Source organism: Ptychodera flava, assembly GCF_041260155.1.
Source record: "Ptychodera flava strain L36383 chromosome 3 unlocalized genomic scaffold, AS_Pfla_20210202 Scaffold_26__1_contigs__length_13983176_pilon, whole genome shotgun sequence".
NCBI lineage: Eukaryota > Metazoa > Hemichordata > Enteropneusta > Ptychoderidae > Ptychodera > Ptychodera flava.
In genome coordinates this window covers 9058993-9074836 of record NW_027248280.1, presented here as the reverse complement: position 1 = coordinate 9074836, position 15844 = coordinate 9058993, and the positions used below count along the sequence as shown (strand labels likewise).

At 35.8% G+C, this 15844-nt stretch overlaps 2 protein-coding genes across 2 annotated transcripts; both read right to left on the bottom strand.

Moving 5' to 3' along the window:
- Positions 1-886: 886 nt before the first annotated feature.
- Positions 887-6461, bottom strand: LOC139125820 (uncharacterized). Its single transcript, XM_070691924.1, has 7 exons — positions 6200-6461; positions 5414-5693; positions 4627-4922; positions 4023-4274; positions 3405-3512; positions 3211-3270; positions 887-2245 (listed from the first exon to the last, which is right to left on the bottom strand). The coding sequence occupies exons 4-7, from the start codon at positions 4197-4199 to the stop codon at positions 2060-2062; spliced, it is 531 nt and encodes a 176-aa protein (XP_070548025.1). The 5' UTR covers positions 4200-4274; positions 4627-4922; positions 5414-5693; positions 6200-6461; the 3' UTR covers positions 887-2059.
- On the bottom strand, positions 4230-12132 carry LOC139125786 (guanylate-binding protein 4-like). Its single transcript, XM_070691881.1, has 7 exons — positions 12120-12132; positions 8371-8574; positions 6597-6804; positions 6235-6391; positions 5414-5693; positions 4627-4922; positions 4230-4274 (listed from the first exon to the last, which is right to left on the bottom strand). The coding sequence occupies exons 1-7, from the start codon at positions 12130-12132 to the stop codon at positions 4230-4232; spliced, it is 1203 nt and encodes a 400-aa protein (XP_070547982.1).
- Positions 12133-15844: the final 3712 nt, after the last annotated feature.

Sequence of the window (15844 nt, the reverse complement as noted above, 5' to 3'; positions counted from 1 at the left end):
GTTGTGCTCACATACGCAAGTTTGACATGCAGGCACACACGTCTCTATAAATAAAAGATAGTTTGTACATGCTTATTTTCATGTGCATTTTCCATGTTCCTGCACTTTGACAAGCATGCTTTGGAGGGCACGGAATCCGATGGAGGTCAGCAACGTTAAGTTAGCCTAGCAATTCATGAGAGACTGCCAGCGTACATTGGCCTCGAACAATCTAGGTTAACACTGGGGTCATCTAGGATATCAGAGGTGAAACTTACCGTGTCACTATGTGCATCGCAAACACCAACAACAGCAATGCTATCTCCGAGAGGAAAATTATAGTATGCTATATTTCCTGAATAGTGCCGACAGGTGAAGCCAACAAAGCTGTTCGAGCAAGACCGTGTGCGTCAGCGGGCGGGTTAATGTTAAAAATAACAGTGAGCAGAGAAAACTGCCAATGTTTACCGTGGACAGGAAAGAAATTTCAGCTTTCACCGTAGGCGGGAAAAATGGCTTGTAGATTGTAAAGGGGATGTAATATTGTGATTGATAGAACTTTAGGGAGAGTAAGCGGTGTAAGTAATGGGGAGATGGTAGTGAGGAACTTGAGTCACTGTGGGGAGTGGCAGACCATAGCTACTGGAGAGTAGTGGGCATTATTATTCGGCGTCAGCACATGTTTTTTGAAATACCAAAGGGCAGTTACGGACAGTCAATTGGCATTTTTACAAGTTGACTGCACCTGTGCTGAGTTCGATCTACAGCTTGACTGAGCCTCTTATACAGACTAATAAAGTGCCCTCCGCAGTGTGGAGAATAAAACTCTGAGAGAAAACTGTACTCTGCTTTGGTATAATGCTGCTCCTGAATGTGTTACTGCATGATATAAATGCAATACATTTTTAGAGTTTTCAATTAATTATTTACTTCGCCATTCCTTAAATTCAAACTGTCAAATATTTTACAATTCATAAAATAAATGAATGTCATAGTAGCAACCAGACAGAATAGTTAAAGACGATTCATATCCTAAAATTAAAGCAGTCAAAAAATTTTACAGGCCTAGATATACTTAACAGTTCTTTTACTTCATGTTGAACACAGTAACAAACTTTCGATAGATTCCATGTTATATTTAAAAAAAAACGGTTGTCAGGGTGTTACTTGTATTTTGTTTCAAACTTTTCTATTGAGTATAATGATGGTTAACCCTATTTAGCGAGTAACATACAGAGTCGATATAGAATGAGAACTCAATACTGTTTGACAAAATATTGCGTGAAGCAATCGATGATCGTTTAAACTAGACCGTATTTTCAACTTTAAGGATTTTTCACACAGCCTCGTGATATAAGTTTTTCTCATAAATTAATAGCAATCATTAACTGCCTCTTATCCAATATTTTAGGTCCAACGTCATACCAAACAGTTACACGCAAAGACATCATGGTATCCGAAAAATCAAACCCCTATTCAATGACTTCTCAAAATGACTTTTGTAAAAGGAGCCAATCATTCGATATGTAGAATTTCCTTTGATGAACACAAACACTAAAATATACTTTCTTTTATAGCATATTCACGGAAAAGATAATAACATGGAATAAAACATTGCTTGCATACTGTCTACAATAGTTAGAGTAGTGTAGCGAAGAAACATTACATAATGGTAATTTTTTCCGGTGAACTAAAAAGGCTTCACGCAAGTTATACATAGGAATCACTTCCGTTGATGACATGTTGTTATAATTGTAGAAAGAATGATTTGCGAATGCAGAAAATCTAAGACACATTACTTATGGTCAATTGATTTTTAACAAGATATTGAATTTCAGTTTTGAATCGTAAAGCAACAGATGATTTCGCACATATTGATAAACATCATGTGTGCAGTGTTTTCTCATATTTAAGGAAGACCAGTAACTTTAAAAACAATATAACCTTATTTGCTTTCCTATTAGTCAATACGAAAGGATTGTAAGAATTAAGTTTACATAATACATGATACTTTATCAACGTTTTCAACACGAAATGAAATGATATTAGGACTTTCGCATCATTTCCTCTTGTATTTTTGTCAATTCCTCGTGTTTCTCCTTTTCTCTTCTGTCATGTCATCGAGAAGAACATGCAGATCCTTTGCCATACCTACATGGGTCCGTCTGAGTGTTTTAATTTGAACCCGTGTCGAGCCACTTCTTTCTTGAAAATCGGCTTCTAATTGTTTAATCTGGTCTTTGATATCTTCAACCATCATGGCTCGCTAATTTTTTGGTGCAATGAATGAAATTGATCAGTAAATATTTTACTTTGATGAGAATGATAACAATTATTGACAAAGCATAAAGCTACTTTAACATAAGAAAGCAATGCAATTTTTGCAATCAGAAAAGTTGCACATTATCAATGTTGACATATCTTCGCTATTAAACAAACGGTCTGAGTTGGTTTTAAAATGTCGCCACCAAACCACATATCATGTGGCAAATTTTAAACCACCTACACATAGACTGGTACATCTTGAATATAAATGAGAGTGTAGTGCTAAGAATCTTTTCACTCCTGTCTGAAGATTACAGGATGGATGAAGTTCAAGTGACAAACATTATTAGTTTTTACTTTAAGTAATTTGTGTTATTATTTATAGTGACCTGCTTTAAGCTCAGAGCACTGTAATTTAGCAGGTCATCTGTATACTGTTATATATATATATATATATATATATATATATATATATATATATATATATATATATATATATAACTTCATATTTATCTGGGAGTTTGGCCTTTCAAAAATTCAAAAATAGAATTCAAAGCAATACTCTTACAGAGGGTTTCAATTCGGTGTCATAAATCGGTATATGAGACGGATTGTACTTTTATCTACAAGATAGCAGTTTTTAGTTTCCGTTGAAAGCTAAAACAAGAAATCTTTGACTTCCTATTTAGTGTCGTGTAAGGAAAGCTCTTCAGTTCTTCCATTCTATGCTGAACTAGCAAAATTGGTTACATAGCCGACCAAGTGTAATCGACTGTTTATCTTTCAGGCTCCAGACAAAGTTGCCTCATGCTCTGCCTTTACTGTTTGCTGTAAATCTATGAGTCATTGACTTTTAAATGTGTTATGATACCTGAGATACTGTGTTTCCACATGCAATGAGTCCGTCTGATACACTGAGTTGTCGTATCAAATTGAAAGGCACTGTAAGAGTGGTATAAAACTTACGCTTTTTTCATCATACTCGTCCTCCATCGCAAGTATCTTTTCTTTAATTCTCTTTTTTTCCTGTCGAAAAACAAACCGAACAATTCTTGTACACCTTATTTGCAAAGAGCTGAAGCTTACAAATAAATCTATTAAACATCCACATACAGCACAATCTATCCGTTAATCTAGTCACGTGATATGCGTCTACTTACCAGTGCCTCTATTTCTGCTGCTTTTTCTCTGACATACATGTTGAGATCAGCATCATTTTCAAAAGATACGTATTCTTTGCTTCTGCTAGTTGACATATCTTCTATTTTCTACAAAACATTGGTGATGCAAACATGTAAATCGTCGATTTAAGATGGCACATGCAGTAAAATATGACACTTGCAAGGATATGATCCCGTTTTTGTCATCAATGACTTAAATTAAAGATATTACCTGAAGCTCTTCGTAATTTGTGCAAGGACAATGTTTACTGTTTATTTTCATAATGTCCGTGTTACTTCAAGGTATGCCATTTAAGCTATACCATTTTGATAACTCGTTGCATTTAATCAGACTCTCTAGTGTATTTAATTTGAAATATGTTCTATGATTGCAAAGACACTGAACATGTTTATGCCGTGACAATATACATCGTTTTGCGAACGATTGGAATATTTCTTAAAGAAAATCAGAAAGTGAAACTTTCAAAACGTTGAAGCAACTTTCCTTTCGTTGCGATTATATTATTGCATTCATTTAGTGTAGCCGTTCATGGATACAATTCAAGAAACAACACAGATGAACATTTAATATAACCTGATGTATATAAAAATACTCACAGCAGCCAGTTTAGTTTTGTAAACATGCCACATCTTTGGGCCACGTGCCCTCTCCTTGTACTGTTCGTTCAAAAGGTCAATGTTTGAACCAGACGATTGCCGTCTGTACATCTTCCCTGGCTTCGAGATCTCTAGGAACAGCTCATCAACGAGCTGTCTGCAAAATTCGTCAGACATCTTTTCATTTTGGTCCAGTATGATACGTAACTAACCACCGACGATATCACCGTCTCTGTATCGGGCAAGCTCTTCCTGGGAAAAATTTAGACGGAACACATGATTATATACAAGAACGAAAATAAAGGAATGTGTTTGAGGTAAGATAAAATTATCATGGTTGGAAGTTCGTGCTGTACCATGATTGTCGTTAAGTGTCTTTAACAAGAAAAAAACAACAGCAAAGGCAATAATAATAACATCATGATCATCATCATCGCACTCATGATGATGATGATGATCAATAACAACAACAACAACAACAACAACATCAACAACAACATCGTCAATGATTACAACAGAAACCAAAACGATAGTAATAATAATAATAATAATAATAATAATAATAATACCAACAAAAACAATGCATTATTATTTGACATCCTACCTTTAATGCATCTCTGTATTTTTGTAGACTATCGGCATCATTTATGCATTTTGCGTTTTCTTTGAATTTTCTCATTGCCTGATACATGCAATCATTGTGCTTTTCGATGATCTCGTAGTTCTTACAAGGAAGAGCTGTTTTTGCGTATTCATCCATGTCATGACGGTAGTCGGTAAACACAAGATCTACCACTTGCTGTAGCTGTTCCTCTATTACACTTGGGACAACAGCATCCACGTTGATTACTTCAGTCTCCGAAAACCTGGATACGTACTGCTGAAGCATGTTGGCAAACTCTAGTGAAGACAATAACAGAAACGTACGGGTAGAACGAGCAAGGTGACAGATATTCGCTATCTCAGGGGTTTTTGGGTTTTCTTATTCGTTAAATATTGTTCCAGTCTACCACTTATAAGGTTATTTTAAAACTCCTGGTGTAAGAAATACTTTCACCGTTACACTTTTCGAAAATCAAAAAATGTATTTCTCCTTATGGAGTTAAAACAGAGGTTGTGGCCATTTTGAATTTCAAATATCGGTAATTTTTTTTCCTAAGGTACCAAACTTTGCACGGAGACAATTTTGCTCTTTTATTTCGTAAAGAATGGTTGAAAGTTTCATTGAGGGAAGTTTTGGCAAATGTTATCTCTTGAAACGTCAATACCATTTTCTTCGACCAGTACATGTGCGTCGCGAGCCCCCGATTATTGAAAAATCACTGATGACCAGAAAACGTCACAGGCAGGCAAAGTACAGTCAATAAAAAGAAACGATAAAATATTCTTACGGTGTCCGTTAATGTTGCCATCATGCGGCCATGCCTTCTTTGGTTTCATGAGTGTACCACAACGTGTTATGAAAACATCGATGTCTGCCAGGAAAGTCTTGCTTAAGCTCCCTTTATTTTCTCCTTTGTCCATTTCTTCTAACACTGACTTTTCTATCGATGGCGTGGAAAGCGTTAGCGCATCGAGCACTGGAAAAGACTTTAACAAGGCCCTCCGAGTAGCGTTGCGTTCCGTTACCACGCCTTCGGTCGTATCCTCTTCCATCTCTTGTTTCAATACCTGTGAATTTAGGTATTGACAATGTCAGTTATAGTTTTAAACCTTTGGTTGCCTATTCCTGTTACCAATACTTCAAATTCTGTTTGTTAAGAATACTTACTGTCCTGCCCCTTCATAGTCCTAGATTTCAAGGAATTAATGCTGATAAAATGTAAAGGAACGCGAAAATAATAGACTCATGCTTCATGCTTTCTCTATATTTTAAAATAATCACTTCACCAAGTACCACGTTCCGAACTCATTTAGGAGAATTGGCTCTTTATATTTTTCACATTTCTCGAAGTGTTGGGCGCACTATACCAGAATGTCGCAATAACAAGTTTCTCATAAAAACGAATGCATTGATTAAAGAGAAAGGCAGAGGAGCTTACATTTGCAAATTAAACCGACATTAGTTCACTATACAGTTATCCAAAATTAGTTCCAATCGTGTTTCTTATACAATATCAATCATAAATCACGGACGTAATTGTCGGTAATATGTTAGATAATCATGAAAGACTTACTTCTTCCAATAGGCAATTTTGAAGTCAACTTTTACATCTTCATCGTCTTGAGAAATCACGAATGACATAGTAACGGCACGTAGAAGCCACATGAAATTCGGGAAGAACTTGATAAATTCATTTTCCAGTAGGGTTGTCTTCTTACGACTACTCCCGCTCCAACTGAACACTTTGATGTATCTATTTACCCAACTAAACAATGGAAATGGGAAGAAAATTTCATCGTCTGCAGCACGTATAATTTTGTACAAACATAAAATGACATTTTATAAGGAGCCAAGGACTGTCAACAATATTTATAATACACATTCGTCGTAATCCTCTCTCTCTCTCTCTTTCTCTCTCTCTCTCTCTCTCTCTCTCTCTCTCTCTCTCTCTCTCTCTCTCACCCACATACCTGAGTTTGTTCAGGTCCTCTGCACGTACGGTGTTACTGCTGTTGTAGACCAATACAGACGACATCAAGGCCATCAGAGCAAACAAAAGCATATCGTCTTTTTTATATGCGTTGTGCGCATCAAGTCCCTCTGTGTCAAGGATAATGACAGTAACTTCTGTTCCGTTCGATAGTGTCTTTTTGAACACATCTGTACTCATCCATATTCCTTTAAGGTTAAAGATCAATTGTTGATATACTCGCTGTCATACAACTTCGATTTATGATACCACAATCATACATCATGGCATTATGCTTACATTGCCCTTGATTGTTAAAACAATTATTCCTTTAAAACGCTGGCAGAATCGTTACTATTTTAAGCTGATATGTAAGACTTATCTATAGATCTCCCACGTACTGATCATAAAAATCATTTGTAAATGTTACTAATGTTTTAAACTAACTTGGCAACTCTTCTTACTGTAGTTTACATTTTTAAAATTCAAATTGAATTTCCTATTGTGTTTTATTATTCGTTTCATGATTAAGTAACTTATATTTTAATGGCCATTTTGACTTAAGGTTTCATTACCGTTGTTATTCTTTTTGTTTTTTGAACTAAAGACGTCTTCGTTTACAAAATAAAATGTAATACCTGTTTGATTTATATATACATATTTTTATTTACTTGGAACATAAAAAAATTGTTTCCCTCAAGATTTTCATTTCGATGTGGGTTTTTTGGCTTGTTTTGGAGGTGTTTTTGTTTGTTTTTTGTTGTTGTTGGTTTTTGTTTGGTTTTCAAAGAGAAATTTAGTGTCGTCGGGATTTTCATTCGAATTTTAACTTTCGTTTACGTCTTGCTTTTATTTTTTCGTGTAAAATAAAATTGAGTTCCATTATAATTTTTACCCCTTCACCTACCTGCACACTTTTTTACTTAACATGATATAGATCAAGCGACCAATAAATCTGTCAGCGTTTTGCACACTTCTAATTTCTGTTCGTCAATCTGTTTGTTCATCCGACGATCATTCCATCAATCATTCAGTCCATAAACCCATCCATAGATCTATCCACCCATTCATCTCCAGAAGTACACACTTTCAAAACACATCATCCATCCGTATATATACACACATCCATACATCGATACAGCCATCCATGCATGCATTCATGCAGAATGCATTAATACATATCCATACCTTACTTGATGCATGTATTAATGGATGTATGCATACATACATACATACATACATACATACATACATACATACATACATACATACATACATACATACATACATACATACATACATACATACAGACAGACATACAGACAGACAGACAGACAGACAGACAGACAGACAGACAGACAGACAGACAGACATACATACATACATACATACATACATACATACATACATACATACATACATACATACATACATACATACATACATACATACATACATACATACATACATACATACATACATACATACATACATACACACATACATACATACATACATACATACATACATACATACATACATACATACATACATACATACATACATACATACATACATACATACATACATACATACATACATACATACATACATACATACGAATGGTTTAACTTATACTCGGAGAGAGAGAGAGAGAGAGAGAGAGAGAGAGAGAGAGAGAGAGAGAGAGGGGTTATACGAACCCATTGTCTGGCGATTCTGTGTATGTGATGTTTTAAACACACAGGCTTGTGGCCTTGGTTCGATAAGCTGACTTGCTATGTATGATTTTCCAGATCTGGCAGGACCAGTGACAGCAACAGTGCAAATGGGACCGTCGATTGAGCGTATGATTTCCATGGCGTCCTCACACACCACTAGCTGCTCTCGTTTCTTCTCCTTTTCAACGAGCTTACCCTTAGCTTTGTCCCACTTGTAATTGCCGGGGTAACACAGAGGAACACATTTCGGCGTTTTGTCTGAAATGACATTCCATAAGATACAACGTAAAGCACTCCGTAGGCAAATAGTTTAGTTATTCTTTTAAAACTTAACAATTTTAATGTAAAGCTATTCGGTTGAAACTGTCTGAGTGAGATAAAAGACAAGCACAGAGGAAGATTACACTATTGAATCGAAGCAAAGTCACTGTGTTTCTTTAAAGTGCGAAAGAGTGGGAAAAGGTGAACGATTTATATCTCAATAGTTATGCATTTCGTTCACAATCACAAGGACTTTGTCCATGAGCAGTGCAGGGTTCATACAAGGGAGGGTCGACACTGTTCCGAGAGGTTATTCAAAGTTACAGTTGTGCCAATATTTAGGCTTTCAATCGGATCGCGAGGTTGTTTGTTGTTTGCTGAGAATTCCCTTTTTGGAAGGGCCAAACACTTAGCACGGAACCTTCAGCATTTTATCATGCTCTTGCGGAGAATAACCTTTTTTGTTCTGGTACCTATGTTTTGCTATGTACATCGTCTCGAAAATTTCCTTCTTAAAGCTCCTGGCTGGAGCGAGAGAACTTACGTTTTTGTTCAATATTGTTTAGTTCAGGCCTTTAATGGATCAGGCCTTTAATGGATGTTTTGCGAAACACAGCTTTTATTTCACATTCCTTCCTGCTATGTTTCAATTCATGATTCATTTTAGACAGCAGAACGGAATGTTGAAGGTATTTTACTGTACTTGTGTACATGTTGATATTGAGATAGTTCTCCAGCGGATTGGAACTAATAATTCAAAGTAAATATTGGCTAAGTTGAAAAGTTAAGCGATTTATACACCTTTATTACAGATAAGGTATTTGGAATAGTTTACCATGTGACTAGCATATATAATATTGAGAATATGTTGGAAATGGATGTCAAAAATTCATCTACGTCTGGTCTCACAGATCGACTGTTCACACTGCAATTGGCTAAACACGACAATATAAGGTTTTTGTACTTTACAAACTTTGCAATACGCACTCGCTACGGCGCTGTAAAAATTGTGAGGCCTAAAAAGTGCAGTTAAAATACTCTATGATACGGAATAATTGAAAGTCTCTTGCGGTAAGCCCAATATGAATACGGCTGAAGATTGAGTTTCTCTGTCCGATTTAGCCAGTAAATTGGCAATGCATATGTCAGTTGTTTCTCATGGTCAAGTTGTTATACATTTCACAAACCGCAGAAATCAGTAATGTCGTAGGTCATGTATCATTTAGGGACCTGTATGGCGAAGAATACATGTTGCGTTCAAATATATTTCTGTCCCAAAATGAACATTTAGTCATGGGAACATCCCCCGTCGATTGCAATCAGCGTGAGTAGATTTGAATACGAAAATAGAAATAGGGTTAACTGCATAACGCGATATGTGTCGTTTATCTTGCCTGTTTTATTTATCTACAGCACCATAAGCCCTTTCTCAGAGTTTTATCAAGCGGCACACTCTATGCATACTTGTTCAAACATTGACGTACAGAGTGGCAACGAACTTTAAATGAGAAACGTAGCAAAATTCCAACAAAAGGTTGGAGTCAAGTAACAATTTGAGGAGGAAGCTTCCGCCGGAGATGATTATTTTTCTCATCTCCCACTCCCTTATAATATCGTATTAATTCTGTTTATACATGTATTGACATACTATCAACGTGGATGTAACATGAATTCATGTAGTATTTCGTATTTACGAGAACACTCGAGAAATATGCTTTTCCACATTCTGTTGACCATCTCAATCGACAGATCGTATTAACATAGAAAGAAAACTCTGCGACTTAATCGTATCAACATAACCGATTGAGTTTTGATTGGTGCATTCAGGTTTAAGGTTTACTTCCACTATCATCAGATATCAGGTTAAGAATGATAATCGCATTGCCGGAAACAATATGTCGTGAACGATAATGGATTTTTAAAGTTCTTGTACATAGAGCCGCAGTCGCTGTACATCGATATTTGACACTATAGATTTTTTCTTGGAATTAGAAACGAATTCAAAAATATCAAAAATGTATTAATAAATCCCGTTATGACAGATATAAGACGGTTCATGCATTTTAATATTGTGTGTGTTAAATAAATCTTTTCTAAGTTATCAGTTCGATCTCGCCTAAGAGCTTGTGTGTACCGAACTACAATTTATTATATACAGAAATGCTTAAGTTGCTAAGGGTTAAGGTAGTATACATCTCGTCATCGAAAGACTTAAACTCTTGCTGAAACATTCAACAACAAAAGCCTAAACTATTCTCTCTAAAAATCAAGAACAAAAGTCTGGGCTTAACCTGCAGATTTTGATATTATGGAATCAAATTTCCTTAAACTCACCAATGTATAAAATTCAAAATGTCCGTCATTTACCTGTTAACTTAAAAACGTGAGCCGGAGGACAACTTTATGTATTCCATGATATTCAAAATGAGCCCCACCATGTATGTAGCTGATCAAAAAAGCATTGTAAATGTCTGTCCCAGAGGCGTATTCTCTTAATTTACACCCTACTGAAGGTCGCATCATTAGTATTTCCAACTAACATGCAAGCTAATACTCACTTTCACTGTTCATTGTTTAAGACCAGGGCAGAGAGTAATACAGACGGTCACAGTTGCTGCAAACTAAGAGATCACTTCGGTCTTCAATCTTCCCGCTGCTTGTTAGTGTTCCCAGAAGTACACAAGTTGTCAAAAATGAGCAGTCGAACCCAATGTTTAGATGTTGTACACTCCGACAAGACTGTACAGAACAGCTAAATAATCCAGTTGAATTGATAAGTTGTGAGATCGAAATTTCTGACAGTAGGGTAAATTATCTGTGAAGGAAGTTAAAGATATTACTAACTGTCCATGCATGTTGGGGACCATTGATGATATCACACAGTCAAGCATTAACTGTCTATCAATGATGTGGATATTAAACCCGAATTTGTCGTTTAGCATATGTCATAGTTGCTCTGGAAAAATGCCATCAACGAACGTAAAGTTTCTCATGGTAGAACCTACTACTAAGCAATACAAAATAATGATTACGATTTGATAGAGAAGAGGAAATTCATTGTTGTACTCACGCAAACACTCTGTACCAGAAACGCAGTCGAGACAACGCCTTCAGATAGCAACACCGTGCCGAACTTTTCGAGCAGCGATCCAGGCAGAGAATTTATGTCTGAATAATTAGGTTGAATGGGTCAGTAGGCGTGGTATCGATGCTTTGAGGGAAGTGACTAAAATTACTTAAATCCCAAGAGATACTAAGATGAACAAAAACAGATATCTTGGAGAACATTCATAGCGTTCTGTGTCCCTGTCATTAGCTCTCTGGTAGCGTTGAGGTTCTTGTAAACCACTTCTTTCGTTTCGATGTCAACAAGTTATCTTGTAAAAGAGTGCCACGTCATAAATTGTACAGGTTATATTTTGAATAGTTCATGCAAATTGCAATAGGTCGCCAAGAGTTATATTATTTACGTGTAAAATATTAACAATATCGGATATAAAACCAATGTCACACGAATTTGTTGAGAGTGACCTCTTACTCACCAGACAACCCCATATCAATCACGGAAGAGAACGATCCATGCATCAACAAGTCAAACGCACGGTTATCTTAAGTCTTTACTCGTTCATTAACTAAATTCGGATAGGATAACTCTAAATCTATCACACACCTAAGATCAAGTGTTCCGTAAATCGCTGTTTACGAAAGACTCAAAACTTGAATAAAAGTTAAGAATTACGGACGTAATATTTAAATAATTTCGCCATCCACTTCCAAGGACAACTCCTTAGTGATATTTCTAGTCGATAATGTTAAGCTTGTCAGTAATTTCACGATCAGAAGGCTACTGCTGTTATCTAAAAACATGAAGTATACAGACACGCAGGTGGGTACCTTATTATTTAATGTGTAAATGCCCCTTGTACCTAGAGGGTCATAAATATTAAATACACGCGCATGGCAAATGAAACTGATTGCGTTTTAGGTCAATGTTAACCCCCCCCCCCCCAACAAAAACCCGAAAGTTTGGAAATACAACAATCCAACCAGCTGTTTATGACTTGAACTGCCAAAGCAGATTAATAACTGAAAATCAGGTAGTCGAAAGTTAACACTGCTTACAGGATTAGAACAGCAAACATTTGAACAAGAATCTTACAGCAGATTATGTCTTAAGCAAGTACACAGGTTCGACATTGGCGGGATGAAAGTTCTTCTGATGATTATGCTAATCACCGATTTTCTGGCCTCCATTTTCTTGCCGTTTCAAGAGTATAAAGAAAGTATCACTCTGGCTGAGTGAAATTTTCTGAAATTTTCACATTATATTCTTTTGTATTGTTTGGATTTCTACAGGCGTTTCTTGCCCATCACGTCTTTTTAAGCGTTCAGAAAAGATCAATGGACACTCGGTATTCTCTTATAACTGTGCACAAAGAAGGTAGAACAGCAACAAATTTTGATTTAAACATGGTGTAGTCAGGATGAAAGCAAACATAATAATCAACGTGTCCCTGTAAAAATTATTTAACATTTCGTCCTTGCACGAGTTACCATAAATTATCATACATCAAGTGCTTCCTTTGGTCACCGCGTGTTTTTATAGGTACGATAAAGATGCCACCTCTGAACAAATACAAAAGCACCACCCCGCCCAACCCAAAGCCGTTGAACCGATCCTAACCCCTCCCCCTAGCAATGGCTATGCCAAAACTTCAACGATAATGCATATAATACTGACTTAATTTCAAAAAAAAACTTTGTGTAGCAGCTTCGTCGTATGTATTTCAAATATCCGACAAGCTTTACCTCTTCCCTTGGCCTGAAAACTTTCTGTTTTGATCTATTGCATTCTCAACATGACAGGGAGCCAAACGTAATGAGTTCGAATCTAATCGAAAATCTTCTGAAATTAATAAGCATGGGAGAGCACTGAATTCGATTGAGGTCAGTAGGGTTAGGTTAGATTAACTTTCCTTGAAAAAAACGCCAGTGTACATTTGGCCTCGAACAGTTGAGGTAAACGTTAGGTCATCTAGGGTATCAGGAGTAAACCTTGTCACTATGTACCTCGCAAACATGCGACAGAAATGTTGTATGCGAGACTCAAATACGCAACTTTAAGCGGAGTGGAGTACAGAGTTCGATCCAGAGTTGAACTAAGCCACCTACGCAGGTGAAGTGCCTTCCACCGCGAGTGAGGCTCAACAAGCGAAACGGTACCGTACTGTGTTAAAAAAATTCAAAACAAACGACAAATTTGTGTTGTCATATGAAGTGTTTATTGACGACGGAAAAGCGCTGAATAAAACCGTTGCGAGTTACATTTATCAAAGCTAATTTTCATAAAACGTATTGAGCGGACACACTATGATTGGAGTACAAAACAAGATGCAGAATTGACATTTTGCTTTGTCAGTCACAGAAGTATTTGAGTGTTGGCGAACAGAAGAAACTTACCACAATATATACAACATCGATTTTACAAACTTACAAATAGACAGACAGATAGATAGATAGATAGATAGATAGATAGATAGATAGATAGATAGATAGATAGATCGATCGATAGATAGATAGAGATAGATAGATAGATGGATAGATAGATAGATGGATAGGTAGATAAACAGATAGATAGATAGAAATATAGATAGATACATACGTACATACATACGTACATACATACATACATACATACATACATACATACATACATACATACATACATACATACATACATACATACATTCATACGTACGTACGTACGTGCGTGCGTGCGTGCGTGCGTACGTAAGTACGTACGTGCGTGCGTACGTACGTACGTACGTACGTACATGTACATACATACATACATACATACATACATACATACATACATACATACATACATACATACATACATACATACATACATACATACATACACACATACATGCATGTTCACCTTTCAAAGATAACGTATAATACAATGAATATTACAGAAATTGTTTCAAAATTTGAAATGGAGCGATTCAAAAGACATTTATGTTTGTGGCAAAATTACGAAATTTCTTCGAGTCCTTGTTTATGTAGACGATATAAATATGAGAATCATTGTATAACTCATTTAGAAACAATGATATAACCTTAATAATTTAATACCTTGGACAACACAATAGAAGTATGGGCAAATTTGACATTTAAATTGAAAAAGGAAGTCTTATATCAAAATCGTGAGTAAACAATGACAAACTTTTTTGATATTCCGTACACATTTAAAGGTTAATTTGAAAAGTTGAACAACAGGCCTTTTCAACAGAATTTTTGAAAGGAAGCATGAAAATGTGCTTTATATATACAAATGAAATTTGATGCAATATATAGCACTAAAATCCATGAAAAAATTACATGTGTTGTTGTCAGTCTTATTTGTAACTTAGTAATTTTGGCTACAGCTATATCGTCCCTGGCCGTTTCAATGATTCCTGCAGGTACGAAAGTCCTGTATTAGTATACATAATTGTTTATTTATCGGCATATTTGCACTTGTTTGGTGTGTTAGGGTAGTTTATTCAGTACTTAAAGCTTGTCATGCCATTATGAATGAAATTGCCAGGCAGGACATATTTAGAGGTTGTTATCGTTTAAACACATTAACAGTGAGGATTAAGGGGGCGCTGCACCCAACACAGCATATTTTGCTAAAAAATCACGTTTTTGCAAATATTCATTCGAGTAAATTTGTTGACCAAAGATTAAAATATTGGTTGGGGTGACCTTTTAGCTTGTCAAGCAGTCGAAAGTTGCGTGATAAAGATGTGTTAATTTATGCAAATGTATGCAAATCACCCGATTTCCTGGCTACTTTTTCCCTCTAATTTCAAAATTTCCAAAGATTTAACTAAACTCTGGCTAGGTCAAATTTTATGACATTTTCACATTATGTTCTTTAAATGCTTAATACAAAAACTATTATTTTGTTTGGCAATAAAGTTCTTACATTTTGAATAAGAGACATTTGAATTTTCTAATCAAAATTTTGATCACTTTTTTGGAATGTCAGTCTTTTAACCCTTGCCATCTTTGATAATGCAAAATAAAATAATCGTTTTTTTTCTACATATACTGTTTATTCAAGTAAAATATTACATTTTCGAAAATAGTGTCAAGTTTTTTACTTAAATTAATGTTTATCATTAGTACCAAAATTGAGGTTTTTTACCCCAAATATACACCTACCTCATCTTTTGAGTAAACTATTGCTACCATACTAAACTTTAGAGTCTCT